The following is an 18,776-nucleotide window of genomic DNA, read 5'->3' as shown; positions in this document are numbered from 1 at the left end:
AACATTTCCCACTTGTCTGCTTTACACCAGCGCAATTTTTGAAAAAAAAAAAATTTCCGTTAGGAAGTTAGAAGGGGTCAAAGTTCATCAGCAATTTCTCATTTTTCCAACAAAATTTACAAAAAAATAATTTTTAGGTACCACATCACATTTAGAGTGATTTGAGAAACCTAGGCGACAGAAAATACCCAAAAGGGACCCCATTCTAAAATCTGTACCCCTCACTCTGCTCAAAACCACATCCAAGAAGTTTATTAACCCTTTAGGAGCTTCACAGCAACCAAAGCAATGTAGACGAAAAAATGAAAATGTTACTTTTTTAACACAAAAATGTTACTTTAGCCATAAAAAATAGTATTTTCACAAGGGTATCAGGAAAAATGCATCATAAAATGTATCGTGCATTTTCTCCTGAGTACGCAGATACCCCATATGTGGTGGAAATCAAATGTTTGGGCACACGGCAGGACGCGGAAGGCAAGGAGCGCCATTTGAATTTTTGAGTGTAAGATTAGCTGCACTCATTAGCGGACGCCATGACGGGTTTGAAGACTCCCTGAGGTGCCTAAACAATGGAGCTCCCCCATAAGTGACCCCATTTTGGAAACTAGAGCCCTCAACTATTTTTTCTAGATGTTTGATGTGCACTTTGAACCCCTGGGGGCTTCACAGAAGTTTATAACGTTGAGCCGTGAAAAGAAAAAAAATTTTTTTTTACCACAAAACTGTTACTTCAACCAGGTAGCTTTTTTTATCACAAGGGTATCAGGAAAAAATGCACCATAAAATGTATTGTGCATTTTCTCCTGAGTACGCAGATACCCCATATGTGGTGGAAATGAAATGTTTGGGCATACGGCAGGACGCGGAAGGCAAGGAGCGCCATTTCACAGCAAAATTGGTTGGAATTATTAGCGGACGCCATGTTGCGTTTGGAGACCCCCCTGAAGTGCCTAAACAATGGAGCTCCCCCACAATTGACCCCATTTTGGAAACTAGATCCCTCATGGAATTTATCTAGCTGTTTAGTGAGCACTTTGAACCCCTGGAGGCTTCACAAACGTTTGTAATGTTCAGCCGTGAAAATATTTTATTCTTTTTTTTTACCACAAAATTGTTTTTTCAAACAGGTAGCTTTTTTTTCCACAAGGGTATGAGGAAAAAATGCACCATAAAATGTATTGTGAAATTTCTCCTGAGTACACAGATACCTCATATGTGGTGGAAATCAATTGTTTGGGCGTACAGCATGGCTCAGAAGAGAAGGAGCGCCATTTCACAGTAAAATTGATTGAAATTATTAGCAGACGCCATGTTTCATTTGGAGACCCCCTGAGGTGCCTAAAGAATGGAGCTCCCCCACATGTGATCCCATTTTGGAAACTAGACCCCCCCCCCCCATAAAAAAAAAATAGTTTGGCGAAATAAAAAATACAGACATCAGTAAAAAAAAAAAATGAATAAAAAAAAAGAGCACCTGCCACTAAGACCAGTGCCAAACGTGAGAGCAATGCACGAGTCTCGCATCGCATCATCCACTCCAGTCTGGAAGCGAGCAACTGCGCTGGATAATGCGATGCGAGAGGGCGGGGCGGCAGATGAGAAAGGGTGCAGCGGATGGAAGATGGGAAAGTGCGCAGCGGATGGAGGAGCGGCAGAGGATGGGAAAGGGCGCAGTGGATGGATGATGGGAAATGGCGCAGCGGATGGAGGAGCGGCAGAGGATGGGAAATGGCGCAGCGGATGGTGGAGCGGCAGAGGATGGGAAAGGGCGCAGCGGATGGAAGATGGGAAATGGCGCAGCGGATGGAGGAGCGGCAGAGGATGGGGGGGGAGGGAGGTGAGATGAGGATACCTACCTTACAGGATGGATCTAGGCAGCAGGATCACAGCAGACAGAAGAGGCAGCAGATGAAGGAGGCAACAGATTGAGGAGGGTGAGAGGGGGCAGTAGATGAAGAGGATGGGAGAGAGCAGGCAGCAGATCGGGGAGGGGGGCAGAGTCTGATGGGAGAGAGAGATGGCACATGGAGGAGGGGGGGCCCCGGGGGGAGGGTGGCTTGCAGCACATGTGGGGGGAGGGTGGCTTGCAGCAGTACATGCGGGGGGAGGGTGGCTTGCAGCACATATGGGGGGAGGGTGGCTTGCAGCACATGTGCTGCAAGCCAGCCTCCCCCCACGTGCTGCAAGCCACCCTCCCCCCACATGTGCTGCAAGCCACCCTCCCCCCACATGTGCTGCAAGCCACCCTCCCCCCCACATGTGCTGCAAGCCACCCGCCCCCACATGTGCTGCAAGCCACCCTCCCCCAACATGTGCTGCAAGCCACCCTCCCCCCACATGTGGGGGGAGGGTGGCTTGCAAGCACATGGAGGGATAGGAGGTGTAGTGGCGATGGAGAAGGGGCAGCCGATGAAGGAGGCGGCGGCCGCCGATCGGGAACAGTGGGGGCCGATTCGGGGGCATCAGCGGCTGAAAAAGGTGGGTGCGGCGGGGACATTGGCGAGCGTGGCGGCGGGGACAGCGGTGGATCCGGAGCAGCGGCGGGGACAGTGGTGAGCGTGGCGACGGGGACAGCGGTGGATCCGGAGCGGCGGCGGGGACAGTGGCGGCGGGGACAGTGGTGGATCCGGAGCAGCGGCGGGGACAGTGGCGACGGGGACAGAGGTGGATCCGGAGCGGTGGCGAGCGTGGCGACGGGGACAGCGGTGGATCCGGAGCAGCGGTGGGGACAGTGGCGGCGGGGACAGCGGTGGATCCGGAGCGGCGGTGGGGACAGTGGCGACGGGGACAGCGGTGGATCCGGAGCGGCGGCGGGGACAGTGGCGAGCGTGGCGGCGGGGACAGTGGCGAGCGTGGCGGCGGGGACAGCGGTGGATCGGGAGCCGCGGCGGGGCTGGCGGTGGCGGGCGGGGCAATCTGAGAGCGGCGGGTGGCGGGCGGGGCGATCGGAGACAGCGGCGGGGGCGGGCGGGGCGATCGGAGACAGCGGCGGGGCTGGCAGGGCGATCGGGGACAGGGGGGGGACAGGGGCGTGCGATCGGGGGCGGGGGGCGGGCGGGGCGATCGGAGACAGCGGCGGGGCTGGCAGGGCGATCGGGGACAGGGGGGGACAGGGGCGGGCGATCGGGGGACAGGGGGTGGGCGGCAACTTACCGATGGGCACCCGCAGAGACCGCTCTCCTCGGCTTCCAGGGACGGTCACAGGCCGCAGATCCACATTGATTGGAGAGAGCGGTCACAAGACCGGTCTCTCCAATCAGAGCTGGGGGCAGGTGAAGCACCGATCACCCAGCTCCAGCCAATGGCCAGTGCTACAGCAGCACTGATCAGGGCTGGATTTAAATGTTCCAGCCATTTTCAATGGCTGGAACATTACAGTGACTGTAATTAACTGAGCGGCGTTTGTCAGCCAATCACAGCCTCTGTAGGTTCGGGGAGGAGGCACCACCCCTCCTGAGGTCAGGCAGAGGTCCCCTCCTTCCCGAATCTAACGTTTAATCAAAGAAATTGGACTCCCTGGGGCTCCAGGACTGCGATTTCGCCATGACGTACTGGGTACGTCATGGGTCGTTTAGCACCATGTCACCGTGACGTAACCAGTACGTCAAAGGTCGTTAAGGGGGCTTTACACGCTACCGCGAACTCGTTGGGGTCACGGAATTGGTGACGCACATCCGGCCGCATTAGCGATGCCGTTGCGTGTGACACCGATGAGCGATTTTGCATCGTTGCAAAAACGTGCAAAATCGCTCATCGGTGACATGGGGGTCCATTCTCAAAAATCGTTACTGCAGCAGTAACGAGGTTGTTCCTCGTTCCTGCGGCAGCACACATCGCTCCGTGTGACGCCGCAGGAACGAGGAAGCTCTCCTTACCTGCCTCCCGGCCGCTATGCGGAAGGAAGGAGGTGGGCGGGATGTTACGTCCCGCTCAGCTCCGCCCCTCCGCTGCTATTGGGCGGCCGCTCAGTGACGTCGCTGTGACGCCGCACGGACCGCCCCCTTAGAAAGGAGGCGGTTCGCCGGTCACAGCGACGTCGCCGGGCAGGTAAGTATGTGTGACGGGTCTGCACGATGTTGTGCGGCACGGGCAGCGATTTGCCCGTGTCGCACAACAGATGGGGGCGGGTACCCACGCTAGCGATATCGGGACCGATATCGCAGCGTGTAAAGTAGCCTTTAGCCTAATACTTGGTTGCACAACCTTTAGCCAAAATAACTGCGAACAACCGCTTCCGGTGAACATCAATGAGTTTCTTACAATGCTCTCCTGGAATTTTAGACCATTCTTCTTTGGTAAACTGCTCCAGGTCCCTGAGATTTGAAGGGTGCCTTCTCCAAACTGCCATTTTGAGATCTCTCCACAGGTGTTCTATGGGATTCAGATCTAGACTCATTGCTGGCCACTTTAGTAGTCTCCAGTGATTTCTATCAAACCATTTTCTAGTGCTTTTTGAAGTGTGTGTTTGGGTCATTGTCCTGCTGGAAGACCCATGACCCCTGAGGAAGACCCAGCTTTTCACACTAAGCCCTACATTATGCTGCAAAATTTGTTGGCAATCTTCAGACTTCATAATGCCATGCACACGGTCAAGCAGTCCAATGCCAGAGGCAGCAAAGCAACCTCAAAACATCAGGGAACTTCCGCCATGACTGTAGGGACCGTGTTCTTTTCTTTGAATGCCTCTTTTTTTTTTTCCTGTAAACTCTATGTTGATGGCTTTTCCCAAAAAGCTCTACTTTTGTCTCATCTGACCAGAGAACATTCTTCCAAAACGTTTTAGGCTTTCTCAGGTACGTTTTGGCAAACTCCAGCCTGGCTTTTTTAAGTCTCGGGGTAAGAAGTGGGGTCTTCCTGGGTATCCTGCTATACAGTCCCTTTTCATTCAGACGCCGACGGATAGTACAGGTTGACACTGTTGTACCCTCGGACTGCAGGGCAGCTTGAACTTGTTTGGATGTTAGTCGAGGTTCTTTATCCACCATCCGCACAATCCTGCGTTGAAATCTGTCGTCAATTTTTCTTTTCCTTCCACATCTAGGGAGGTTAGCCACAGTGCCATGGGCTTTAAACTTCTTGATGACACTGCGTACCGTAGACACAGGAACTTTCAGGTCTTTGGAGATGGACTTGTAGCCTTAAGATTGCTCATGCTTCCTCACAATTTGGATTCTCAAGTCCTCAGACCGTTCTTTGGTCTTCTTTCTTTTCTCCATGCTCAATGTGGTATACACAAGGACACAGGACAGAGGTTGAGTCAACTTTAATCCATGTAAACTGGCTGCAAGTGTGATTTAGTTTTTGCCAACACCTGTTAGGTGCCACAGGTAAGTATCAGGTGCTGTTAATTACACAAGTTAGAGAAGCATCACATGATTTTTCAAACAGTGCCAATACTTTTGTCCACCCGCTTTTTTTATGTTTGGTGAGGAATTATATCCAATTTAGCGTTATGACATTTTTTGAGTATTATCTGACAGAATTGCAGGGGTGCCAATACTTTTGGCCAGCACTAGCTGCATATGTAGAATTTAGTAGTCAGGAGTTTTATATGCCTGCCCTCACCATAGGGTGCTACTGAGAAGACAAAATAGTTCTGCTTTATCTTCTGAACTGTTGCATATAGTTTGTCTGGTGTGCCTGCACTCAGCATGGGCTGTGGCAGATATAAACAGCTTTTCATCTCTGTCGCAGCCTATGCTGCGTAGGTACACAAGACAAACTCCCCCAAACTACTCCGGTCTACATATTAAGTGGTTCAGCAGACATAGCAGCACATGATTGCTTTACTAAAACAGGCCACAGTCTCTCCTTTCATAAATGCCACACTCCCAAACGTTTTATACACAGCTCCACAACTCCCAGTTTGTCTCCTCATTATTCCTCTGCTGGCGACCACCTTTTTCTATTGGTACCTGGCTACCCGTCTCTTCTCCCATCAGTCTCTTGCTTTGATGTGAATTAATTATCCTGGCAAATTTTCAAATTCTATTCTCGGGAGATCCTAGAGAGTGTGTGTGCGTGTGTGCTCGTGACCTTTAGGCTAAAAACACACTTATGCGTGTAAAATCGGTCCGAGTTGCATGATAAAAAGTCGGACGATTTCACTTCACTTTATGATCAGTGTTCAATGCACTGTGATCCTGGGATTTTTCTCATGATTGCAGTGCGTGTGCAATGCGTGTTTGATGCGTATGGGATCCGTTTTTACTATGTCATCTGCCATTCAGCTATGCTACATGGCCGCTGACAGCAGACACAGACAGCCATGTAGCAGAGCTGAATGGCCGTTGACAGCAGACACAGACAGAGCCGCACGATCAGAATGAAGTCGGATGAACTTCACCCGACTTCATTGTCATCCTGCGGCTCTGTCTGTGTGGCATGGCCCCTGATTTTCGGTCACCGGTGAAGATATCACCGGTGACCGCAAATCCCCTAAGTGACCGCAGTGAGCCGCGCGATCAGCGGTGCCGTCACTGAGGTTACCTGCGGCCACAGTAGAAGTCATCCTGCTGAGATCTGTGGCCGCGGGTAACCTCAGTGACGTCATCACTGATAGCGCTACTCACTTCAGTCGCTGCTGGGAGCTCACAGAGAGCGGTCGTGGTCTGTGACTGCTCTCTGTCACCTTCCAATGTAGCAGAGCTGACAGCGTCGAGGGACCTTTGTGGAGAAAGTGGTGAAAGAGGGTTGGTTTTTTTTGTTATTTATTTCAAATAAAGGATTTTTTGGTGTATGTCTTCATTTTCTTAACCTTACAGGTTAATCATGGAAGGTATCTTGGGGAGACGTCTGCCATGATTAATCTAGGACTTAGTGGCAGCTATGGGCTGCTGCCATTAACTCCTTATTGCCTCGATTGCCACCGCACCAGGGCAAGTCGGGATGGCCGGGTACAGTCCCGGGACTGTCGCATCTAATGGATGCGGCTATTCCGGGCAGCTGCTGGCTGATATTGTTAGGGTGGTTGGCTCCCCATAACGTGGGGCTCCCCATCCTGACAATACTAGCCTTCAGCCGTGTGGCTTTACCCTGGCTGGTATTAAAATTGGGGGGAACCGCACGCCATTTTTTTTTAATTATTTATTTTACTGCATATTATAGACACGCCCATCGGCAGCTGTGATTGGTTGCAGTGACAGCTGTCACTCATTATGGGGCGTGTCTGACTGCAACCAATCATAGGCGCCGGTGGGCGGGTAAAGCAGGGAATACAAGATTGAATAATGAGCGGCCGGCTTTTTCAAAAGAGGAGAAGCCGCCGGAGCAGTGTGAACGCCGTGCAGCGCCGCGCTGGTGATCGGGGATCGGTGAGTATGAGAGAGGGGGGGAAAGGAATAGACCGACATGGACAGAGAGAGAGAGAGACCGACAGAGAGAGACTGACCGACAGACAGAGAAAGAATAGAGACCGAGAGGGAGAGACCGACTGACAGAGGTAGAGATTGACCGACATTGTGAGACCTCACTCATTTCCAGTGCTTTGTGAAACATGCGATAAATGTATTTAGAAAAACGAATGTCACTAGGATGGTGTGAGTGCCGGTCCGTGTGACATCGGTTTTTTTTTTTTTTACCCGCTCCCATAGAGTTGCATTGGAGAGACTCGCGCGAGAAACTCTCCAAAATGCAGCATGCTGCGATTTTTTTCTCAGTCCAATTTGGACTGAGAAAAAAATAGCAGATGGGAACTGCCTCATTGACATGTGTGCGAGTGCAATGTGAGAATTTCTCGCATTGCACTACCACGAGAAAAACGCAAGTGAGAAGCCGGCCTTAGAGTGTTTTGTGAGTAAGGCCCCTTTCACACATCAGTTTTTTGCTAACAGTCACAATCCATTTTCTCGACAGATTTGTAGCAGATTGTGGCTAAACTGATGCGACGGATCCGTTTTTCGACGGATCCGACTAGTTGCGGGCTAAATAAATTGGAGCATGCTCAGTTAAAAAAAACGGAATCCGTCGCCGGATTCCGTCATTTGACGGATCATGTGCCCATAGGCTTTCATTCTACTAAATAACGGACGGCGACGTACACAAAAACCGTTACTTTGGCTGTAGTCTCCATCTGACGGACAAACATTTTTCAACGGATCTGTCGTAACGACGGATGAAACGTGAGGGCATCCGTCGCTAATACAAGTCGATGAGAAAAAAACTGATCATTTTTTTTTTAAAATTCGACGGATTCTGACTGATGGCAAAAAACTGATGTGTGAAAGGGGCCTGAGGAAAATGAGAACAAGTGTTCCATTAGTACAGAGCAATTCCCGTGAAGCTGAAATGTAGTAAGGGACTATTTCAACACTGCAGGGGGGCCGGAGACTACTGTAGTTTTGCGACAGTTGAGCCAATGAAAAAAAAAGGCAGCTGGTGTCACATGGGCCTAATTTGAATCCCTCACAGAATCTTTGCTGTTCAGTGTGATGTGATGGGGTTACACGTGAACAATAAATCATATAAAAAGTAATTTTTTGTTCAAGTTATTCACTGTATTTCCCGAAAACATTTATAACTGTTTTGGAGCACAACCCCTTTAATGAGCATACTGACTGGTCTAAATGTTGATTTTCAACAAATTGCTGCGTGGTCGGAATATTGTAAAACCCATTAATCCAGAGCAATAGTTTAAAGTCGTTTTCTGTTTGACTTCATTAAATAACTGTTTAGGTTTTCAAAATTCAATAAGTAATAAAAAAAAAAAGTGTTTCGGAACAAAAAAAAAATTGTATATTTACATAAAATTATTAGTATTCTGCTAATTGCATAATATTACTACTGTGGCTATTGAAATAATAGTTTATTTATAATAATGGTGGAAAAATTCACCTATATGTGCTATTTAATTTTTGTTAGTCCCAAGCTATCGGTTGTTATCGTGAAGAAGAGGATTAGCGCAAGATTTTTTGCTCGTATGGGTGGAAGACTTCAGAATCCACCTCCTGGAACCATTGTTGATGTAGAAGTAACCCGACCTGAATGGTATGGCTTGTTTTTTTATGCGCTGTTTTATATTTTCCTTTATTTAGTTCCTTCACCTCCAAGCCTGTTTTCACCTTCTTGACCAGGCCAAATTTTACAATTCTGATGATAACTGGAGTGCTTCATTATACATTGTACTCGTGTTAGTGGTTAATTAGGGTTTATGAAAATATCGAAAATTTTCCCACTTTTATGTCTTAAATCACATAGTTAATCACATAACCTTTACCACATGTAAACTCTACATAAGGATCATTTTTGAAACATAATTTTTTAAGTGTCTTTGAGGGGCCTATGTGACAGAAAATACCTAGTAACACTATTTTTAAAACTGCATCCCTCAAACTGCTCAAAATCACATTTAAGAAGTTAATTAACCCTTTAGGTATTTAAAAGGTATTGAAGTAATGTGGAAGGAAAAAATGAAGAATTTAATTTTTCCTACAAATTCAGCCCCAATGTTGTTAATTTTCACAAGGGTAGCAGGAGAAAATGGACCATAAAATTTCCTATGGAATTTCTGTTCAGTACAGAGATATACTGTACTCCATTTGTGGTGGAAAACTACTGTTTGAGTGCCCGCCAGGGCTCGGAAGAGGAGCGCCATTTGACTATTGGAGCGCTTGCAGAGCCCTTGATGTGAACGTCCCACAAAAGACCTCATTTTGAAAATTATGCTCCTCATTGAATTTATATAGATGTGTGATGAGCACCTTGAAACCCACAGGTGCCTCACAGAGCGTTATAACAACATTGAGCCGTGAAAATGAAGAAAAAAAAAAATATGTTTCACATTTGAAGAGACCCTGACATGCTAAAATGACAAAACCCACATAAGTTACCCTTTTTTGGAAACTACATGAGTACAAAGTGATATTTTTAACCCTTAGGCAATTCAATGAATTATATAACATTTAGTAAATGTAAAGTTATCATTTTTTTCCCAATAAATCGTTGCTTTGCCCCAAGTTTTTTATTTTAAAACGGAGTAATTGGAGAAAATGAAGGGTAAAATTTGTTATATACTTTCTCCTGAGTACACCAATACCCCATATGTGTCACGCAGTAACTACTAGGGTTCTGCCAGGTAGAAGGGTACACCCCAGCAAACGCTACAACACATAGGGTATACTGAGAACTCGATACAACAATGGACCCTGGCGCTAGAGAGGAGCAGGGTCACCTACTGCACTCCCTGGAGGTTCTTCCCTGCACTCCCTAATGACCCTATATAGACGAGTCCTTCCCCTAATCACCGATCAAGTGCCTAAGCCCTGGCTTGTCATGAGCTCAGTTTGGCTAGTGAGAAGGCCAGCAAGAAAGAGCACCAGCTTCACCACTAAAATAATACAAGGGAAGGGAGAAAGACAGGGGAAAAATAGACACAATATGGAAAATGCATCAATCTCCTTCAATGCAGCTAAGCACCACGGCTGTAATTGTCACAACACCTCAGCCTCTTCAAGAGACTGGCTGTGTGGGAGGTGGGGGGGGGAGCGGCAGAGTGGGGAGCAGCACGCCAGGATCAGTTTCGGTGTAATCACCGCTGCCCGGCACCGGTACTCACCCAATCTATCCCAGCAGGTGTGGAGCACACAGCATACGCTGTGAGCTCCACAAAGATGACGGTGATCTCCTCCCTCTGCTGTGATCTGGACAGGGTGCGCGTCCAGGTGACAGCAGGCGCTGTTTCTGTGTTAAAGGAGTTGTTCGACATAAACTCCAAAATTGTAGTTGCCCCCAAAGATGCAGTGTGCACACATAGCCTAAGGGACAAGTAAAATGAAGAAAAAAAAGTTTTCAAAAATATGAAAAAAAACCCCTATAAGTTCAACTCAACCCCCATTCGCCCCATTGAAAATAAAACCGTTAAAAATACACATATTTGGTATCACTGCTTTCAGAAATGCCCGATTTATCTTACAGCACCAAAGTTCGGGTCCCCATCGACTTATATGGGGTCCAGGGTCAAGTTCAGGTACCAAACCAAACGTTTAACTAAAGTCTGGCCAAACCCGTGAAGCCCGAAATCCATGGGTCTACTCATCTCTAATTATAGATTACATTTTCCAAGATAAAAGTAAAAAAATGTATGAAAAAACTGTCTCTGAGAAGAGTTTATTTGTTGATTTGTATATATTTTTATTAAAGCGAACCTGTTAGGTGCAATATGCTGCACCTTGAACCACGAGCAGTTCTTGGTGCATATTGCTAATCCCTGTCTAGCAGTTCTAGGGTATAGTAGCATCTTTAGAAAAAGTATTTCTAAAGATCTTTTATCATATGCTAATGAGCGCAGGGACTAGTCCCAAGGGCGTTATATCCCCCGACTAGCCGCCCACTTAGCATGGTAGCACACCCACAGGGACGTACTAACATGCTATTCAATGAGCATCACCAGCGTTCGCTGTGACCACGCTTCTGAATGCCCCGGCACTTCCAGTCATGCGCAGTAGACCTCTCTGAAGCCAGGACATGTACACCCGGCTTCATACTGCGCATGACCGGACGTGCCCGGCATTCAGAAGCGAGGTCACAGCAAACACAGGTACGCGCGAAACCGCTGGTGATGCTGCATTGGATTAGAATGTTAATGATGTGCTACCATATTAAGAGGACGGCTAGTCGGGATATAACACCCTCTTACATTTTCTAAAGATCTCTTTATCTATGCTACCAGATGCATGGACGGGTAGGCAGGGATTAGCAATATACACCCAGAACTGCTCGTGGTTCTGGGTGCATATTGCACCTGACAGGTTCCCTTTAACCTTTTTTTTTTTTAATTTCTCTCCACACTATGTTGTACACATAATGTGCAGCAGGTTTGGTAAAACTACTGCAACATGTAGAATGCTTTCCAAAAATACAAGTTCTAATTATTTATTTTCATCAGTTAGCCAAATGCAAAGTGAATGCGTTAAATAGAAATCTAAATGAGATTGTATATTTAGAATGATCACCGTTTGTATTCAAAACAGCATCAATCCTTCTAGGTACTTGGATACTTAAGTACAGATCTTTTTTAGGCTTTGCACAAATCCTTCTGTGTCTTTATTTAAAGGGAACCTGTCAGGTGCAATATGCACCCAGAACCACGAGCAGTTCTGGGTGCATATTGCAAATCCCTGCCTAACCGTCCCTGCATCTGGTAGCATAGATAAAGAGATCTTTAGAAAAAGTATTTCCAAAAATCTTTTATTATATGCAAATGAGCACGGGAACTAATCCTGAGGGCGTTGCTTCCCTTGCTTGTCAGCCCCATTAGCATGTGCCTGTGGGCGTACTATCATGCTAATGAATGCGCAGCGTCAGAGGATGATCTCACTCCTCCACAGCCATCGCCACCCGACGCTGGATTTCGGCTCAGTGCAAATGATCTGAAATCCAGCGTCGGACAGCAATGGCTGCGGAAAGGTGAGTGAGATTATCCTCTGATGCTGCGAATTCATTAGCATGCTAATGGCGCCAACTAACAAGGGAAGCAAGGCCCTTGGGACTTGTCCCTATGCTCATTAGCATACAATAAAAGATCTTTACAAATACTCTTTCTAAAAATCCCTTTATCTATGCTAGTAGTGTATATAGAGGTGGTTAGGCAGAGATTAGCAATATGCACACAGAACTGCTCATGGTTCTAGGTGCACATTGGACCTGACAGGTTCCCTTTAATCACAAACAGACTCGATTATGAGATCAGAGCTCTGTCCTGGCATATAAATTACTTACAGGACTCCTTGTTCTTTTTTTCACTAAAGATAGTTCTTAACGGCATTGGCTTATGTTTGAGGTTGTCCTGCTGTTGAACAAATTTGGAGCCTTTAAGATGCCTCAATGATGTTTGATGGATAAATACCTGCCTGTATTTTTAGTAACAAGGACACTATTAACAGAGTTATCCAGTCTAGAATGAAAAGTCTGCAGTCTCTCTGTGTGACTGTAGATTGTTAGTTCCTGCCAGCTCATGCACTGTGTGCTGTGAAGGATTCACCAGTTTCTGAACCAGGAACGGTAGTCATGTGACCACAGTTCCCAGCCAGAACCTGACTATTGGGTGACTGCAGCCTTGATATACTAAACCGAACAACCCCTTTACTCTTAACCACATCCCCAACTCCATTTGGTGAAATGCTGCCCCAAACTTGTAAGGAACCTCCACCAGGCTTCACTGTTGCCTGCTGACACGCATTATTGTACCAATGTGCAACCTTTTGGCAAACAAACTGCCTTCTATTAGCAAAATACTCAGTATTAGTCCAGTAAGCAGGTAAATATTATGTGTCGTTTATCTGCTTCACTAAATTTTCAGTCTCCAGTCTTCAATGTCTTCAATGTTGCCCATTTATTAGTGTCCTCAAGGCTGAGAAATACAGGCAGATCCATTAAGCAATCCCATCAGGGAGGCGTTTGATTGGCTTTAAATTTATTCTGCAGCAGAATGACCCCAAACATAATCATTAAGAACTATCTGCAGCACAATTAGAACAAGGAGTCCTGGATGTAATGATGTGGCCTCCACTGAGTTCTGATGTCAACATTATAAAGTCTCGCTGAGATTACATGACTATATAGGAGGATTTGTGCAGCTTCAGTAGATCTGTGCTAAGTTCTCCAAAATGTTTGGAAGTACCTTCCTTCATTAATTGAGTTTAAAGTGTGCCTAGAAAGAATTGATGCTTTGAAGTTGTTTTAGTGATCACTTAATATTGATTTAATTTAAATTTTTCTTTTGTTCATTTACTTTGCATTTTGTTGGTTGATAGAAATATTTGATCAACATTTATATTTTTCAGAGCTTTCTTACTGTGCAGCATTTTTCTACATCTGTCTAAAAAAATTAGACAGTACCGTATATGTAATTAATTGTTCTTTTTATTTTATTTATTTATTTGATCTGTACATTTTTAAATTGGAGTATCAGAAGTTTATGTTGTTATACCTAAATGTTTGAAGTCTAAATTTATGCAAAGGAATAGCTTTTTAAATTGATTTTATGCCTTCCTTCTATAGGTATGATTTCTTCATAATCAGCCAATCAGTGAGACAAGGCACGGTTTCACCTACTCACTACAATGTTGTGTTCGACACTGGTGCCTTGAAACCAGATTATATGCAGAGACTTACATACAAACTGTGCCATCTTTACTACAACTGGCCTGTGAGTATATCATTATTCTAGTACAGGGGTGGGGAACCTCCGGCCCGCGGGCCGCATGCGGCCCGCCATGACCTTTTATGTGGCCCCCGGGCAGATTCCCGGGGGAGGCAGTGCTGGTGCTGTCACCGCGGTCTTGCTGCCGCCGGCCCTTTAAATCCACACATTGCTGTTTGTGCTGCAATGTGTTCTCCCGTTGGCCAGTGCCAATTGTGGGCGGGTCTACAGCAGCCTCAGCTTCCAGCCTTGTGTGTCTGCCCTCCGGAGATCAGTGCCTGCCTTCTCCTTCTGATGCAGTGTGTCCGGCTCCTGCACTCCGGTGATGTGAGTGCAATGCTGCTGTGAGTCCAGCGCCGACCCTCTGCTGCTATGTGCCCTGCCCAATGCTTTGTGCCTCCCCACACCAGTTCTGTAAACCCTCTCCCCCAGAGTTGCATGAAACTCTCAGCGCAGTGTGGCCCCCAATATCCTGTGTGCACCCCTCCCCTAGTCCTGTGTGCAGCCCCCCAATGTCCTGTGTGCAGCCCATCACCCAGTAGTCCTGTTTGCACCCCCCAATCCAGTGTGCACCCCTCCCCCAGTCCTGTGTGCAGCCCCCCAATGTCCTGTGTGCACCCCCACACAATCCTATGTGCAGCCCATCACCCAGTCCTGTGTGCACCCCCCAGTCCTGTGTGCACCCCCCAGTCCTGTGTGCACCCCCCCCAGTCCTGTGTGCAGCCTCCCCCAGTCCTGTGTGCAGCCCCCCCCAGTCCTGTGTGCTGCCCCCCCAGTCCTGTGTGCTTCCCCCCCCAGTCCTGTGTGCTGCCCCCCCCAGTCCTGTGTGCTGCCCCCCCCAGTCCTGTGTGCTGCCCCCCCCCAGTCCTGTGTGCTGCCCCCCCCAGTCCCGTGTGCTGCCCCCCCAGTCCCGTGTGCTGCCCCCCCAGTCCTGTGTGCTGCCCCCCCAGTCCTGTGTGCTGCCCCCCCAGTCCTGTGTGCTGCCCCCCCAGTCCTGTGTGCTGCCCCCCCCCAGTCCTGTGTGCTGCCCCCCCAGTCCTGTGTGCTGCCCCCCCAGTCCTGTTTGCTGCACCCCCAGTCCTGTGTGCTGCCCCCTCCAGTCTTGTGTGCTGCCCCCCCAGTCCTGTGTGCTGCCCCCCCCCCGTCCTGTGTGCTGCCCCTCCAGTCTTGTGTGCTGCCCCCCCAGTCCTGTGTGCTGCCCCCCCCAGTCCTGTGTGCTGCCCCCCCAGTCCTGTGTGCTGCCCCCCCCAGTCCTGTGTGCAGCCCCCCCCAGTCCTGTGTGCAGCCCCCCCCAGTCCTGTGTGCAGCCCCCCCCAGTCGTGTGTACAGCCCCCCCCAGTGATGTCTGTGCCTCCCCCCCAGTGATGTCTGTGCCTCCCCCCCAGTGATGTCTGTGCCTCCCCCCAGTGATGTCTGTGCCTCCCCCCCAGTGATGTCTGTGCCTCCCCCCCAGTGATGTCTGTGCCTCCCCCCCAGTGATGTCTGTGCCTCCCCCCCTGTGATGTCTGTGCCTCCCCCCCAGTGATGTCTGTGCCTCCCCCCCAGTGATGTCTGTGCCCCCAGCCCCGCGTGTGGTGTCTGTGCCCCCAGCCCCGCGTGTGGTGTCTGTGCCCCCAGCCCCGCGTGTGGTGTCTGTGCCCCCAGCCCCGCGTGTGGTGTCTGTGCTCCCAGCCCCGCGTGTGGTGTCTGTGCCCCCAGCCCCGCGTGTGGTGTCTGTGCCCCCAGCCCCGCGTGTGGTGTCTGTGCCCCCAGCCCCGCGTGTGGTGTCTGTGCCCCCAGCCCCGCGTGTGGTGTCTGTGCCCCCAGCCCCATGCCCCCAGTTAATTAATTGCTTCACCCAATATAGCAGGGTCATTTAAACATTGATAATTTTGTGCGGCCCCCGAAGGTTGGTAGAAATTTCCAAATGGGCCCCGACAGAAAAAAGGTTCCCCACCCCTGTTCTAGTAAGATAATATGTAGTAAACGTTCTAACATCTGAAGTCCATTCTTTTCTTTCTTTCCTCAGGGTGTTATCCGAGTTCCTGCGCCTTGTCAGTATGCCCATAAGTTAGCCTTTTTGGTGGGACAGAGTGTACACAAAGAACCACATTTATCTCTTTCTGATCGTCTCTTCTACTTGTAACTTAACACAGCTTATATTTGTTTTTTGAGCTAAAGTGATATTTCTGTTTTTATTTATCATAACAAGCTCAAAAGGTTTTTGAAAAAAAATTGCTACTGCTTGTAGCTAAAACAAGCCAGGTTTTTAGGCGTTAGCTATTGTAGATTAAAAAAAAAAGCATTGTCTAGACTGAGAAATTTGTATTGAGTTAATTTAGGATTACTAAAGAATGCTATGGAAAAGTAGCATAAACTTGATGTTTAAAAGGATTTCTTCTCAAAAGTTTGAAATTAACAGTTATTGTCTTATGTTAATGTTTAAAACTCTAAAATGTTTTATTTTGTTCTCAAAATAATAGGATTCCTTGCATACATTTGATGAACACTACTTTTTGCACATTGCTATGTGAAGAATAAAGTTTGATTCATTGAAATATTCTGCTTGGAATAGTTTCTTTTGTTTATTTTTTATTCTTTTATGAAAAATTTAGGGTTTTCGTTTTGTTTCTTTGTTCTTTAACCCCTTAGTGATGGAGCCAGTTTTGACCTTCAGGGCTCATGCGCACGTTGCGGGGTTTTTTTTGCGTTTCTGCAGCGTTTTAAGCTCCAGCGTCACATTGTCAAAATTCATGCGCTCTGCTTCCCCAGCAAAGTCTATGAGAATCATGCAAAATCCGTGCGCACGATGCTTTTTTAAACGCAGCGTTTTGATTGTCAAAAAATTGATAAATTTTCTACGTTTTAAAATAGCAACATTTCAATTCTTTTGTCCGTTTTAGCAACGTTCTACACCCATTGAAATCAATGAGTTGTAGAAAAACGCTACCAAAATGCTAAGCAGTGCACTGCATTTTTGTTGCGATCCGCATGTTTTTTTTTTTTTTTACATAACGAATGCAGGTCTTCCGATCTCTGTCTCTTTGTCTCTCTCTATCTCTCTCTGTTGGTCGGTCGGTCTCTCCCTCTCTCTTTCATACCCACCGATCCATGATCACAGGCGCGGCGCTGCACGGCGTTCACACTGTGGCGACTTCTGTTTTGAAAATGCTGGCCGCTCATTATTCCATCTCATATTCCCTGCTTCCCCCGCCCACCGGCGCCTATGATTGGTTGCAGTCAGACACGCCCCCACGCTGAGTGACAGCTGTCTCACTGCAACCAATCACAGCCCCTGGTGGGCGTGTCTATATCGTGCAGTAAAAAAATAAGTAATTAATAAAAACATTGTGCGGTCCTCCCCAATTTTGATACCAGCCAGGGTAAAGCCACACGGCTGAAGGCTGGTATTTCCAGGATGGGGAGGATTACGTTATGGGGAGCCCCTCAGCCTAACAATATCAGCCAGCGACAGTCCCCGAACTCTACCCGGCTCATCCCGAATTGCCCTGGTGCGGTGGCAATCGAGGTAATAAGGAGTTAATAGCAGCAGCCCATAGCTGCCACTATGTCCTAGGTTAATCATTGCAGGTGTCTCCCCGAGATACCTTCCATGATTAACCAGGGCGGCACGATGGCTCAGTGGTTAGCACTGCAGTCTTGCAGCGCTGGGGTCCTGGGTTCAAATCCCACCAAGGACACTATCTGCAAGGAGTTTGTATGTTCTCCCCGTATTTGCGTGGGTTTCCTCCGGGTTCTCCGGTTTCCTCCCACACTCCAAAGACATATAGATAGGGACTCTAGATTGTGAGCCCCAATGGGGACAGTGTTTCCAATGTATGTAAAGCGCTGTGGAATTAATAGCGCTATATAAAGGAATAAAATTATTAATTATTATAAAGTTAAAGAAAATAAACACACACATCCAAAAAAATCCTTTGTTTGAATTGAAAGACAAAAAAAACACCCTCTTTCACCATTTTATTAATCCCCAAATACCCCTCCAGGTCCGACGTAATCCACATGAGATCCCACGTCGCTTTCAGCTCTGCTACATCAGAAGCTGACAGCGAGCGGCCACAGACCACGACCGCTCTCTCAGCTCCACACAACAACTGAAGTGAGCCGCGCGATCAGCGATGATGTCACTCAGGTTACTCGCAGCCACCGCTCTTAGGTGGAGGACTCCAGCTGTGTCCGCGGGTCACCTGAGTGACGGCACCGCTAATCGCGCTACTCACTTGAGTAACTCAGGGGATTTGCGGTCACAGGTGAGTCCTTCACATGTGACCGCAAATCAGGCTGCGACACAGAGAGAGCCGCGCGATGTCAGTGAACTTGGGTGAAGCTCTGACGTCACTGCTGCAGACTCCTGTGTCCTGGCACTGACCTCAGAGGTGCATCTGAGTTCATGATAGCACACAGAGACAGAGCCGCGGGATGACAATGAAGTCGGGTGAAGTTCATCTGAGTTCATTCTCATCGCCCGGCTCTGTCTGTGTCTGCTGTCAGCGGGCATGTTGCAGAGCTGAATTGCTTGGGACCGCACTGACAAAAATGCATTTAAAACGCATGTAAAATGTATCCAAAATACATGCGTTTTGGATGCATTCTTTTTGTCAAAACGCAGCGTTACGTCTGCCAGAGGGTGCATTTA

At 48.0% G+C, this 18,776-nt stretch overlaps 1 protein-coding gene across 1 annotated transcript in view; it reads left to right on the top strand.

Annotated features, from left to right (window-relative positions):
- PIWIL1 (piwi like RNA-mediated gene silencing 1) overlaps positions 1-16,644 on the top strand; it is a 231,895-nt gene extending 215,251 nt beyond the window's left edge. Inside the window, exons 12-14 of the mRNA XM_075323064.1 lie at positions 8,863-8,988; positions 13,999-14,146; positions 16,149-16,644. Coding sequence (XP_075179179.1) covers positions 8,863-8,988; positions 13,999-14,146; positions 16,149-16,265 — 391 coding nt within the window. The 3' untranslated portion in view covers positions 16,266-16,644. The remainder of the gene's footprint in view (positions 1-8,862; positions 8,989-13,998; positions 14,147-16,148) is intronic.
- Positions 16,645-18,776: the final 2,132 nt, after the last annotated feature.

This window comes from Anomaloglossus baeobatrachus, chromosome 1 (genome assembly GCF_048569485.1).
Source record: "Anomaloglossus baeobatrachus isolate aAnoBae1 chromosome 1, aAnoBae1.hap1, whole genome shotgun sequence".
Lineage (NCBI taxonomy): Eukaryota > Metazoa > Chordata > Amphibia > Anura > Aromobatidae > Anomaloglossus > Anomaloglossus baeobatrachus.
The sequence above is the reverse complement of the archived record's forward strand: the minus strand, read 5'-3'. Positions and strand labels throughout refer to the sequence as shown.